The sequence below is a fragment of the Pongo abelii genome, chromosome 6 (genome assembly GCF_028885655.2).
Source record: "Pongo abelii isolate AG06213 chromosome 6, NHGRI_mPonAbe1-v2.0_pri, whole genome shotgun sequence".
In the NCBI taxonomy this organism is placed as follows: domain Eukaryota; kingdom Metazoa; phylum Chordata; class Mammalia; order Primates; family Hominidae; genus Pongo; species Pongo abelii.
Window position 1 is genome coordinate 46990383 of NC_071991.2, and position 14956 is coordinate 47005338.

The 14956-nt window shown below is 39.9% G+C and overlaps 1 protein-coding gene across 2 annotated transcripts in view; it reads right to left on the minus strand.

Annotated features, from left to right (window-relative positions):
* Positions 1-543: 543 nt before the first annotated feature.
* The window catches only part of EPDR1 (ependymin related 1), a 35444-nt gene continuing 21031 nt past the window's right edge, over positions 544-14956 (minus strand). Inside the window, exons 2-4 of one of the 2 annotated variants that reach the window (XM_054559288.2) lie at positions 12485-12562; positions 3735-3943; positions 544-2280 (exon numbers count right to left, since the gene is read on the minus strand). In XM_054559288.2, the coding sequence (XP_054415263.2) occupies positions 2084-2280; positions 3735-3943; positions 12485-12562 (484 nt within the window). In that variant the 3' untranslated portion in view covers positions 544-2083. The remainder of the gene's footprint in view (positions 2281-3734; positions 3944-12484; positions 12563-14956) is intronic. The other variant, XM_003777052.5, reaches the window with a different exon arrangement.

Sequence of the window (14956 nt, forward strand, 5' to 3'; positions counted from 1 at the left end):
ATGGAGAGGAGAGGATCATTCTGTGGTTGGGGAGACAGGAAGTGGGGCAAACACGGTCACAAAGGCGTTAGCAGGCTGGGCCACCTGGAATGCAGCTGCGAAACTCTTCCCTGTCTGTGCGGTTCAGATGCCTGCATGGCCAAACTTCACAATCCTCTGGGACTCCAGGAACCTGCACGGGCACTGGAGGGAGCAGGTGCTTAGTACTGGCTTGTGATTTGGCTGACCAAGTGAATGAATGAATGAATGAACACAGGATGGCTTCTAGAAAAAAAAGACAAGGGCAAGGATAGAGGGTGTGAAGATCCTGCAAAGGCCAATGATGTTAAGAGCCCAGAGCTGGGTGGTGGCTGAGGGAGTGGAGAAGAGGCCGAAGTTTTAAGAGCTATTTTGATAGGACTCAGGATATTGACTGCCAGTGAGGACTGAGGGAGACAAATGGGTCAAGAATGACTTGGAAGCTTCTGGCCTTGGCAACTGGATGCTAGAGTTTAGGGAAGGTAAGAGGGAGAGCAGGCTTTTGAGAGAGGATAACAAATTGGATTTTGATCACATGAAGCACTTTATTTATTAGAGCATTGTTTTAACTCCCTTATAACCAAGATTATCCGTATTTATTACAAAAGCAACAATATCAAAGAATGCTTTAAAATGCAATTAAATTTTTTTAATATAGATAAACTATAAGTAACAAGATTGTTTTCATTATAATATAGGTGTCACACATTTCTCCTGGTAACTAAAAAAGATAAATGGGCAGATAAAACATAACAGTAGAAGCATCTAGAATAGTAAATTTTATTACTGAAAGTCTCTCCCTAGCAATGGAGAAACTCAACCACATTTAACACATAAGGAAACTAGGGACAAGAGAGGCTGGCATTCTTCACTCTACAAATACTTAGGGCACTGACCATGTGCCAGGCACTTGCTTTGTGCTAGGGATATACAAGTAAACATACAAGGTACCCGTACCCAAAGAGCTCACAGCCAAGATAATGGATGAGTGTCCTGAAAGCAGAAATTATCACACAGCTTAATAATTATTGTGGGAAATGCATGCTCAAGATGCAAGGTGCAACTCATCCAGGCTTGGGAGCAGCTCTTGTGAATGAGCTGACCTGGAAGGAGATGCAGAAATCAGACAGAGAGGTTATGAAGCAGCGTTCTAGGAAGGCCAAAGTACGGGCAAGCCCAGTGCATTTAATGACTAAAGGAGTGAGAGTATGAGGGAACTCTAGTCCTGGGTTTAGGAGACAATAGTCTCCTGACTCCCAGTTCAGTGCTATTTTAGAATACTGCCTGTGTATTGACAAGTCTGTGAAGATTCAGCACATACATCAATACTCTTGCATAGAAAAAAAAGAAGCTTACATGGCTCGTGCTATACCAGTGTAGACATTAGGATTCTCTAAACTGCCTTGCTCAAAATGTTTCTTTAGAGGAATAATTACTTCTTAGTTTAGCTTTTCATTTCCTTCTAAATGTTTATATCAATTGGGCCATGCCATAAAATTCTTAAGTCTGGAAGGGATTTAAGTTATCATTTTTTTGGCAACCAAGGGAGTGCAGGGACAGGGTGGAGTAGGGCTCAGTGGGAGCAATGCCCACCCCGGTGCAGCAATAAAGGGGGCATTCTCTGCAGGGAATTTAATAATTAATAATAAAATTGACCAAAAACACTCTGCTTTTTATTATCACTAATTCTGAATAATGTCAACAATAAATACTTGCTGCCAAGGTAAACTTCTCTTACTGACCCCTCCCTATGTGCATGACACTGCATTGTGTGTATACCTGCGCATGCAGAAAACCAGCCCTGAACAGGCATTAGAAATACCCAAAGTGTCCATATTAGCCATCTGGTCAGCTCATATGGCCACACCCTCGCCATTCAATTTTCTTCTGTAAACATAGCTTGAGTAGTCAAAATCAGACATATCAAAACCCCACATCAATGTGCATCTTCCTAAAATTACATTTCTCTCCAATTAGCATTCACATCTTGACTAGTCTCATATCCATCTTCAGCTGGGGCCACAGGGGGCTGACATCCGATGCTGCTGCTTCCCTATGCACAGGCTCACCAGGAGCAGTCTTCGCTCATCTTCTCCAGTTGGGCCATCTGACACGTGCTTGGAGGGGTAAACACCGAGGGGTCTTTAATACCCAGCTGGATATCAAAAAACCGCGTGGACAATATCACACTGTAGTTTTTGGTAAAGGTTTCCTGGACAGGATAGCAATCCTTGACTGTATAGATGCCAATCCAGGTTTCATCTATAAGAGGAAAAAAGTTGACTTTTGAATAAAGAAGACAGGCAAGAAGTTCACATTTTTTCTTATGGTAGTAAAATGTACATAACATAAAATTTACCATTTTACCATTTTTAAGTGTTTGGTGGCCGTGAGTACATTCACATTTGTTGACCATCAGCACCATCCATCTCCAGAACTTTTTTCATCTTCCCAAACTGAAACTCTGTCTCCATTAAACACTAACTTCCCATTCCTCCTCTCCCAGCTCCTGGAACCCATCATTCGATTTTCTGTCTCTATGAATTTGATGACTCTACATACCTCATGTAAGTGGGATTGTACTGTATTTGTCATTTTATGCCTGCATTGTTTCTCTTAACATTATGTCCTCAAGGTTTACTCAGGTTGTAGCATGTGCTGGTGTTACCTTCCTTTTTAAGGCTGAATAATATTCTGTTGTATGACTATACCAGATTTTGTTTATCCATTTATCTGCTGATGAACATTTGGGTTTCCACCTTTTGGCAATTGTGAATAATGCTGCTGTGAACATGGGTGTACAAATATCTGTTTGAGTCTCTGCGTTCAATTCGTTGGGGCATATATATATATATAGAAGTGGAGTTGCTGGGTCATATGTCAGTTTTATCTTTAATTTTTTGAGAAATCACCATACTGTGTTCCACAGCATGAATGCCTGTGTGGTAAAAACTGTCTTGGGATAGGCATGTATCAGCAGCAGGGCAGAGAATGGCTTCACATAAAAGCAGGCTGGTTTGCACACTCAGCACGATGGGAGTAGATTTGACCCCGGCAATTCGAGGAAGTGGGGGAAAGAAAAGGAGGCACCCGATTCAAATGTGTGCCTTAGACAGATGTCTTCCATGTCACAGACCTCGGGGTGACCATAAAATGTCAAAATCAAGGCTAAGTTCACAGCAGCCAAAGTGGCAGAGAGGTGCAGGTGGCACTAGAAGGCTGAGGTGTTTCAAATATGAAGCTTAGATCCCATTGCCACATAGTGAGCAGAGTAACATGCAGACGTAAGTGGAGGCTTTAAAAAATTTTTGATTTATAATCCTTTGGGTATATACGCAGTAATGGGATGGCTGGGTCAAATGGTATTTCTAGTTCTAGATCCCTGAGGAATCGCCACACTGACTTCCACAATGGTTGAACTAGTTTACAGTCCCACCAACAGTGTAAAAGTGTTCCTAGATATACCTAATGCTAAATGACGAGTTAATGGGTGCAGCACACCAACATGGCACATGTATACATATGTAACAAACCTGCACATTGTGCACATGTACGCTAAAACTTAAAGTATAATAACAATAAAATAAAAATAAAATAATAAAATAAAAAGTTTGATTAAGCGGATGTTTCCCTAAAAACTACCTTCCTTAAAGGACTGAAACCTTTTTCCCCATCATGCATGCTGAATACAATGCTTAGATCCTTTGAACCCTTACAGGATCTAGCTGACTTTCTGTCCGACCACTCCTGGACCGTGATCTGCTCCTGAGGCCCCCCGATGGAGTATTGGTCTTCAAAGGTGGAGTTCTGAGGAATGTCAAGAGGATCCCAGGGCTGTGTCAGGGTCATCTTCGAGCACTGCTTGGTGGCTTGCTCAATCTGAAACATCACTCCATCCTTATACAGCAAAATATATTCAAATAATCTGAAACACAGATGGAAAGAAGTAGTTTGGGACTTCACGTTACAATCATCGTGCCTTTTAATAGCACAAACACCTTTGATAGATATTACTTTTAAAATAAAAAGAAATTACTTGCTAGGCAATCACTTAACATTTATAAACACTAGACACATGAAACAACCTGCATATGAAATAATTAGAATTCACAGGTCAGACCAAGCATGATGGCTCATCCCTGTAATCCCAGCACTTTGGGAGGCCGAGGATGGAGTATGTTTTGAGCCCAGGAGTTTGAGACTGGCCTGGGCAACATAGTGAGACCCCTGTCTCTAGAAAAAAAATTTTAAAAATTAGCCAGACATGGCAGTGCACAGCTGTAGTCCCAGCTACTTGGGAGGTCGAAGTAAGAGGATCACTTGAGCCTGGGAGGTCAAAGCTTCAGTGAGCCATGATCATGCCACTGCACTACATACAGCCTGGGTGAGATCTCGTCTACCAATTAAAAAAAAAAAAATTGAGGTCAAAAGTGTATATTCACTGGACAAATTTTGACTAAGGACCTAGTATATGCCAGACCCCGTGCTTAGCATACAAACATGGGGAAGACGTGGCCCTGGCTGAACAGCTGGTTTGTGAACTTTTGTTTACCCACAGAGACACAGGAGGACTTGACTCTTGTTTGGTGCAGTTTCTCTTGCAGCACTCAGTCAAGGCATTATGGGGGTATACTGAATATAGGACAAGAACACAGTGAGGACTGGATGGACCGAGTGCCTGTGCTTCACTGCCTCCACTGCCAAGCCGTCATGAGTAAGGGGCTTTGATGCGCATAGCTGATCCGGCATGGGCGCAGCCCACATACCCTGCAGGGGCTGAGATGAGCAAAGACAAAAGCTGAGGCGACCCCAGAGCAAATGACTCCTTCAGCTGAGTTTCTCTCCATGCTCTCGGCCTCCTCCTGTGACCACCTGCTCACACTTCCTGGGGAGTGACAGGGAGATATTCAGAGGCTGAGCCCAGGAGTCACCAGCCATGCAGTATTGGCATCAGTCCTGTATCTTCCTTAAAGCTGAGCCATCTTGGTGATGGGGGAAGCCTGCTATGTTTCTATGCATTGCACTGTCAATCCAAAACTCAGGCCACAGCTGCTGGTCAAGAAAATGTGTCTTGCAGCCATGACCTCAGAAAGTGACATCTGCAACACTTGAGGGCTGAAGAGCCTAGAGAGGTGACTTTTCATCAGCAAATAAAATAGCCAACAAATTATCTGTGGCTTATGAGACCCAATGCACTAGAGGAGGCTTCAGGGAAGACATTTGCTCTCCAGCCCAAGCCCGAGCTTAAAAACTATTTTCTTCAGAAAAAAATGTTATAAATGGTTACTGCCTTTATAGTCAAAACACAGTCGTGCATCACTTCATGATAGGCTTATGTTCTGAGAAATGTGTCATTAGACCATTTCATCACTGCACGAACATCATAGAGTGCAGTTACACAAACCTGGATGGTAGAGCCTACTACACACCAGGACTACACAGTATGGCCTACTGCTCCCAGGGTACAAACCTGTACTGCAGGTGACTGCACTACTGGAGGCAACTGTAACACAATGGTAAGCATTTATGTATCTAAACATAGAAAAGGTGTAGTAAAAATACGGGCTAAAATATAAAAAATGGTACGCATGTATAGGGTACTTGCCATGAATGGAGCTTGCAGGACTCGAAATTGCTCTGGGTAGGTGAGTGAGTGAGTGAGTGAGTGGTGACAGAATGTGAAGGCCTAGGACATTTCTATACACTACTGTAGGCTTTATAAACATTGTACACTTAGGCTACACTAAATTTATAAAAAATATGTTCCTTTCTTCAATAATACATTAATTTTAGCTTCCTGTGACTTTTTAACTTTATAAATGTTTTGATTTTTTTTAACTTTTTGACTCTTTTGTAGTAAGACAGCTTAAAACACACATTGCACAGCTATACAAAAATATTTTCTTTATGTCCTTATTTGATATGCTTTTTTCTATTTTAAAATTTATTTTATTTAAAAAAAAAAATTTGTGTTAAAAATTACGACACAAACACAGATATTAGCCAGGCCTACACAAGGTTAGGATCATCAGTATCACCCTCTTTCACTTCCACATCTTGTCCCAATGGAAGGCCTTCAGGGCCAGTAACATGCATGGAGCTGTCACCTCCTATGATAACAATGTTTTCTTCTGGATACCTCCTGAAGGACCTGCCTGAGGCAGTTTCACAGTTACCTTTTATGTAAGTGGGAGCACACTTTAAAATAATGATAAAAGTATAATATAGTAATTACATACATGTGGCCAACAAACATAGGAAAAAAAGCCCAACATCACTGATCATTAGAAAAATGCACATCAAAACCGCAAAAAGACACCATCTCATGCCAGTCAGAATGGCTATTAATAAAAAGTCAAAAAACAACAGATGCTGGCGAGGTTGTGGAGAAAAAGGAACACTTTTACACTGTTGATGGGAGTATAAATTAGTTCAACCATTGTGGAAGACAGAGTGGCAATTCCTCAAAGACCTAGAACCAGAAATACCACCAACCCACCAATCCCATTACTGTGTATATACCCCAAGGTATATAAATCATTCTATTCCAAAGATACATGCATACCTGTGTTCACTGCAGCACTATTCACAATAGCAAAGATGTGGAATCTACCTAAATGCCATCAATGATAGACTGAAAATGTGGATAAAGAAAATGGGGTACATATACACCATGGAATACTATGCAGCCATAAAAAGGAACAAGATAATGTCCTTTGCAGGGCCATGGATGGAGTTGGAAGCCATTATCCTCAGCAAATTAACGCAGAAACAGAAAAGCAAATACTGCATGTTCTCACTTATAAGCGGGAGCTGAATGATGAGAACAAGTGGACGCGTCGGGGGTGCAAAACACACTGGGGCCTGTTGGTGGAGCTTGGGGGAGGGGGAGCATCAGGAAGAATAGCTAATGGATGCTGGGCTTAATACCTAGGTGATAGGATGATCTGTGCAGCAAAACACCATGGCACACGTTCACTTGTGTAATAAATCTGCACATCCTGCACATGTACCCCTGACTTAGAATAAAAGTTGAAGAAAAAAAAGTATAATATAGTAATTACTTATATGCTATAATTGTATACAACTGGCAGCACAGTAAGTTTGTTTACACCACCATCACCCCAGACGTGTGAGTAATGCACTGCACTACCACATACTATGGCTATGAGGTCACTAGGCAATAGAAGTTTTTCAACTCCATTATAATCTCATGGGACCACCACTGTATATGTGATCCTTCATTGACTGAAACGTCATTTTGAAGCACATCATTGTTTTATTAGTAGCCGTATGCTTCAGGTTTCTATGAGATAGTATGGAAATATAAACATGACATAATTTTACACATTGATATATATCTTGCTTATTTCAGAAAAGATTTGAAATGGCTTGCGAGGGTAAAAATAACCCAGACACATACCTTTAGAAATGAGAATGACTATAGAAAGAAATATAAGTGTGCATTTTATGAGATATTGCTCAAAAATGGAGTTAATTTTTTATAATATGCATGCAGGGTCAACATAAAACTGTTAGCCCTTTGAAAAAGTTTGGGGTTGGATTGTCACTCTTTTCTCATAACCAGCTAAATCTCTGACACAACAGAGTCTAAGCACTGATTGAAGAAACACAGCAACATTAACCCAACTGTTAGAGCACTATTCATTTGTAAATATGGGAATTGTTGTCCATACACAAATCCTGTTCTGTGATACTTTTAATGACCAGTGGGCCACCCAAAAAACAAGTTGTCTTCATTGTTCTCCTCACCACCAGCAATATCTTGTGCTTTCCCCAGTGCTAGGTATCTGGGCTAGAAAGGCATTCCTAGCTTTTGCTGATATCCCTGTTGTGTGCTTCTCAGATTGCAATGATTGTTCCCTGGAGAATATGTAGCCATGTGCAGGAGAGGGGGTTTCCTTCTTGAAATCATTGCCATTACTCCCCAAATCCACAGGATCACAGAAGCGTCATTAATATGGTTTGGCTGTGTCCCCACCTAAATCTCATCTTGAATTGTAGCTCCCATAATTCTCATGTGTCATGGGAGGGACCTAGGGGGAGGTAATTGAATAATGGGCACGGGTCTTTCCCATGCTTTTCTCCTGGTAGTGAATAAGTCTCCCAAGGTCTAATGGTTTTATAAATGGGAATTCCCCTGCATAAGCTCTCTCTTGCCTGCCACCATGTAAGAAATCCCTTTGCTCTTCGTTCATCTTCTGCCACTGTGAATCCATTAAACCTCTTTCCTTTATAAATTACCCAGTCTCAGGTATGTCTTTATTAGCAGCATGAGAACAGACTAATACAGTCATCCTAGCCTCATATTTGTCATACATGTCATTCTAGCTTCATATTTACCTTCCTCACCAGAGTTTACCAGACCAGAGATGAGACAATGAGATTCTTTCCTCTCGACCTGTGCCATTGCAACCGAGGTCTAATAGTCAGCCTCTTATGTGGCTGGACATATCACATGTAAATTTAGAAGCTGAGGGAGGCTATTTTCCAAAACGAAAATGGAATAGGATTAAAGAATGAAGCAGAGAGAAGCACTAGCAAACTGGGATTCCAACAGCTGTTCATTTCCTGGGCCCTTTTTTTCTGAGATGCTTGGAGCACCCCCGCCTACAGAGTTACAATAAGCTTCCTTTGTTCTAATAAACTTTCCTTCCTTTTTTGGCTTGCAGCTTTTTATGCTACCCAGTTCTATCATTTCTGATAGAATTGAGGACTCCAGTGCTCCATGGAGAGCCCTGGGGAGCAGCTGCCAGCACAGCTGTGCTGGGAAAGGCCCAGCATGGCCCTGTGTGGCACCAAAGGCCACAGATGCCTGGTCAGTCACCTGCAATAGAAGGGCAGGGGACAGCAGGAAGGGAACACTCACAGCTTCACTGTTTCCCTGAGGCCTGCTCTGCCCATATACAGAAGTAAAATTTAATTTTAAAATGAGAATTTTAGACCCGGAACAATCACTACGAAATGTTAACATTTGCTAAATCCGGGTGGTCTGAACACAAGTGTTCGTTTTGGTATTGTCTGTACTTTTCTATGTTTTCAAAATATTTACTTTTTTAAAAAGTAGACATCATCTGATATTGAGGTTATGTTGACTGTACCTTAAGTTAAACTGAAAATAATAAATTAATGGAAAACAAAATAGAAATATATAATTCATTTGTTTTCAAAATCCCATGTGGATATAAATGCTAGTACTGCCCTACGACAAATTTTAGAAAACATTTTAATGATACTGTAGTGGCGTGTGTGTTTATGCGAACATATTAACAGTTAGGACATAAGTCTCTCCATCACAAATAGAATACAGGGCCTGTGGCCTGACAGGGACCAAAGGTCAAAATGCAGAGATCAGCCACGGTTGAGATGAGTAATCAGAGTGGGGATGCTGTACGGGAATAACCCGTGGACCCAAGGGATTAACAGACTTTGAGAGGAATTGGATTCCTGGAGGCGAGAACAAAGACTGGGTCTGTCACAGAGGCAATTGTGAGATGAGAGGCACCAACGCCCCCCCGGGGTACAGTCAAGCAAGGTGAGATTCTGGAATTGGTGTTCAGGACACGGAGGCAGACCAGCCCAGGTCAACAACAGCAGACAAACTTCGCCTCCTTGCTGGCCAGGCACCAAGCAAAGCATAGTTCACTGGGAGGGGCAGGCAAGTTCCCACAAAGGCCCTGCTGCTGCTGAGCCTCAGCTGCGAGCAAGGTCAGGTTGGCTAGGCCCTGCCAAAGGGTCAGAAGGCCAAGCTCTCCACGGCAACCACAACACACAGGACGGGCCAGCGGCCTGTTTTGCTTCTCACCATATGGGACAAAGGATTTTTGTTGCTTTTACTAAAATTCTCGGGTTACATTGACAATTTCCAGTTTCCTGCAAATCCATTTCCCTAAAACATAGGATCTCCAATCACCATGTTTTCTGAAACACCGAAAATCAGGGGAAGTTTTCTTGCTTTTGAAAATAGTTTTTTTTAGTAAAACGGATTCATGATCAATATAAAAAAATTAAAACAATCTAGGGATGGAAAGGGAAGCAAAAATTGCCTAGAAACTCTAATTTACAGAAATAACAACTCTGTACATGTGTCTGGACATATATTCTTCTAAATATATCTTTATATACGTATTAATTTTTATATCTAAATTTTTTAGTTTTAATTGTGGCAAGATACACGTGACAAAAATGTACCATCTTAGCCATTTTTAAGTGTACAGTTCAGTAATGTTAAATATATTCACATTGTGGTACATCAGTCTCCAGAACTCTTGCAAAATTGGAACTCTATATCCATTAAACAATAATAACCCATTCCTCCCTCTCCCCAACTCCTGGCAACCACCATTCTATGAGATTGGCTACTCTACATAGCTCATGTAAGTGGAATCACACAATATTTGTTCTTTTCAGTTAATATAATATCTTCAAAGTTTATCTGCGCTGTAGCATGTGTTGGCATTTCCTTCCTTTTTAAGGCTGAATAACATCCCACTGTATGTATACACCATATTTTATTTATCCATTCATCCACTGATGGATTCCTAGGTGTTTCCTAATTTTTGGCTATTGTGAAAAATGCTGCTATAAACATAGGTGTACAAACATTGGGTTGATTTTTCAATATGTACTATACTTATTTTATGCAAATGAGTGCCTATTATTTATTTGTTTTCTAACTATGCATTTTAAATTCAACAATTTGCCCTTGATAATCTTTTAAGTAAAAAGATAAATCTAATTTTTCTAATTTTTATTATTAAATATTTTAAATATGCAGAACAGTTGAAGAACTAGTATAATGACCACTTTTATGTCTGCCTCCTAGGCTCAACAATTCTCTACATTTTACTGTATTTTTTCTAGTTTTCTAAATATTTCCTTAAAACAAGAGCTTCTGCCACATGGTCACAATAGGACTGTATCTTCGAAATAAAAATTCATTCCCTGATATCTGCTCCATATTCAAGTGGCCCCCCAAATACATCTTAAAGCTGGGTTTTCAAATCAGAGTTCAATTAAAGTTCAAGCATGATATTTGGTTAAGTCTCTATCAAAAATCTGGAGCAGTACTCCTACCTTTTTATTTTCCAACATAACATTGACTCTTTGAAGAGTTCAGGTTTGCAGATATTCCACAATGTGGATTTCTTTGGCAGTTTCCTCATGGTGTCATTTAAATTGCTATTTGAGCTTTTGTCATTCTTATGAGATGGATATGAAGTCTAAAGGCTCTTTTCGATTTGAGTTCCAAGATATTTGTAAATAACATGTCATTGGTGAGGTTGTATACTTCGAACTTTATCATATCTGAAGACAGGTGATGTACCTTCCCACTATTAATGCTGCTAACTTTGATCACCAAGTTATATGGTGACTCCAGATATCTGTTATAAAACTGTTTCCTTTTGCAATTGGCAAGTAATTGATGAGTGATACTTTGTGATGTTGGAAATGTCCTCTTACCCAGTAACTGTCACCTAATGGTTTTAGGTAAAACCATTTCCTGAATCAATTATTTCACTGGGAGTTAGGATCATAGTACCAATGGTATAGTAAATGACATCCGTCTATCTTAATCTATTGAGTACCACTCTGGACTCATGGATTTATTATTTATTCAATATATGACAAAAAATTAAAGTAATTATTCCTTTTGATGCTAAAATTTGCCCAAGTTTGGTCAGAGGGAGCTCCTTCAAGTTGGTGTATGTATCTTCTGACATAATCCTATTAGTCTCTGAGTGCTTCCTGATGTTCTATGACACAAGGTGGCACAGGCTAACCTTGGACTTTCCCTGTCCCAGATCTGAAATCAGGCATTTCTCTAAAAAACTCTAGTTACCCTTAGTGGGGAAACAACTTAGAAACTGACATCAGGGCACTAGATGGGCTCATTGCCATTAAGATATCATTGCTTTGAATGCTTTTCAAGTGATCAGAGCTTCCAATTAAAAGAAAAAAACTCGAATTCATATAGATATTTTCCATTTAAAATAACATTACAGGTTTTTCCCCCTATTTTTTGTATTTATGTATCTTTTCTCTTAAAATAAAAATCATTCTTCCTAAAAACATTAACAAAAACATTTATTTATTTGCTTTATTCTATAATTTTGAAATAATAATAACTTCAAAACTATTATAAATAACAAAATTGATGAGTGAAGTTTAAGATTTCATTGTAGTTCTTCTTATCCTTAGAATATAATTTCCTAGTATTGAGAGTCAGTATTGTGTCAAAAATTTACTTAGAATAAACCTATTCTCTGTGTGGTTATGTTTCCAGATTGATAGATCATTAGGTTCCTTTGTTTTAGTTTGTTCCCACTTCAGGGACTTTACACTTTTCCTCTCTGATTTTATTATATAAATATGTAAAAATTTTCATATTTCAAAACTCAAAATGACAGAAAATGGTACATTGAGGCAAGTCCCCCTTCCATACCTATCTCCTCTTCCCCACTCCTCATGCTCCTTATAGATAACACTTTTCAACTGCTTCCATTTTGTTTTTCCTGCATGCCTGTCAAAAAATAAGCAAATACATAGGTGAATTATTATTTTCTCTTCTTCATTACAGAAAGAGTAGCATGCCATATAGATCTTTCTGCATCTTGCTTTCTCCATTCTCTACTAATGCCTACAGACTATCCTTATTTTTTTATGGCCATGTAAATTTACTGTTTGCAAATATCATTATTTCTTTAGCCAGTCTTCTACCAATAAACATTGAGTTGTTTCTCTTCCTTTGATATTAACAAAAATAATGACCTTGCGTTGTGCTGTTTTGGAGTTGTATTTTTAGGGTAAATTATTAGATGTGGAATTACCAGGTCAAAAGGTAAAAGCATTTATGGTTTTGTTAAATATTACCAGATTTCTCTCCACAGGGCTGTACTATTTTGCATGCCTATCAGCATTATATTATAGTGCCTTTTTTCTTTATAGTCCTGCCAACAGAGCATGTTGTCAAACTTAAATTTGTGCTAATCTGAGGAATAAGAAATGGTATCTGACTACTAGGTTTTTGTTAAGAACATTTTTAGTGAGTATAACACCCATAAGAGGGGTCTTTAAAAAGTTCACAGAAAATGTATATTATGGAAAAACTATGCATGGATTCCAACTTTTTTCACCAAAATAAACTCACAAAACTTGTTATAACATGCCTAAACAGGATCTAGTTTGAGGCACCAAGAAGAATAAGACATCAGTTTGGACAGAGCTCCTATCAGAGCAACATGCGTTCTGCTAAAATTAAAGCAAGAACAAATATTAAATTTATTATGAGGCTCAAGTGGCAGAATGGTGAAATCACTGATGTTTTACAAAAAGTTTATGTGACATTGCTCCAAAGAAGTCAGCAGTTACAAATAAATAACTCATTTTAAAAAGGTAGGAGTCAATATTAAGATTAAGATTTAAGATTTAAGCCCACAGTGGCAGTTCATCCACATCAATTTGTGAGAAAAAAAAATCTTGGGCCAGGCATGGTGGCTCACGCCTGTAATACCAGCACTTTAGGAGGCCGAGGCAGACAGATCACGAGGTCAGGAGATTGAGACCATCCTGGCTAACATGGTGAAACCCCGTCTCTACTAAAAATACAAAAAAAATAGCTAGGTGTGGTGGTGGGCGCCTGTAGTTTCAGCTACTCTCGAGTCTGAGGCAGGAGAATGGCGTGAACCCAGGAGGTGGAGCTTGCAGTGAGCCGAGATCCCGTCACTGCACTCTAGCCTGGGCAACAGAGTGAGACTCCCTCACACACACACACACACAAAAATATTGGTCATGCCCTAATTGTACAGGAGACAATTATACAGGGCAATTGTACAGACAATTAACAGGAGAAACAATAGCCAGCACCACAGACACCTCAATTAGTTCAGCTTACACAATTCTGAATGAAAAATTTAAGGTGAGCAGACTTTTCACTCCCAAGGGTACTAAAACAATTGTGACCCAATCAGCTGCAGACAAGAGCAGATCCTTCAATGGAAATTTTATACAAGTGATCAAGATCCTGAAGTATTTCTTCTATGAATTGTAACATGAGCTGAAACATGGCTTTACCAGTACAATCCTGAAGACAAAGCGCAATCAAAGCAATGGCTACCAAGTGGTAGAAGTGGTCCAGTGAAAGCAAAAGTAGGCTGGATAAGAGCAAAAGTCATGGTAAGTTTCTCTGGATGCTCAAGGCATTTTGCATGTTCACCTTCTGAAAAGCCAAAGAATGATAACATCTTCTTATTATGAGAGTATTATGAGAGTGTTTTGAGAAAGTTAGCCAAAGCTTTCGCAGAAAAATGTCCATGGAAGCTTCACTAGAGCTTCCCCACCATATCAATGTTTCTGCTCATTCCTCTCATCAAACAAGGACAATTCCATGAGATTTTTGATGGGAAATCATTAATCATCCACTTGACAGCCCTGATTTGGCTCCTTCTGACTTCTTTTTGTTTCCTAATCTTTAAAAATATTTAAAGGCACAGGGCGCAGTGGCTCAAGCCTGTAATCCCAGCACTTTGGGAGGTCATGACGGGCAGATCACAAGGTAAGGAGATGGAGACCATCCTGGCTAACATGGTGAAACCCCGTCTCCACTAAAAATACAAAAAATTAGCCAGGCAAGGTGGCTGGCACCTGTAGTCCCAGCGACTCGGGAGGCTGAGGCAAGAGAATGGCGTGAACCTGGGAGGTGGAGCTTGCAGTGAGCTGAGATTGCGCCAGAGCATTCTAGCCTGGGTAGCAGAGAAAGACTCCATCTCAAAAAAAAAAAAAAAAATTTAAAGGGCACCCATTTTTCTTCAGTTAATACATAAAAAAGACTGCATTGACATGGTTAAATTCCCAGGACCTCACTTTGTTAAGGATGGACTAAATGGCTGGTATTATCACTTACAAAGGTGTATTGAAG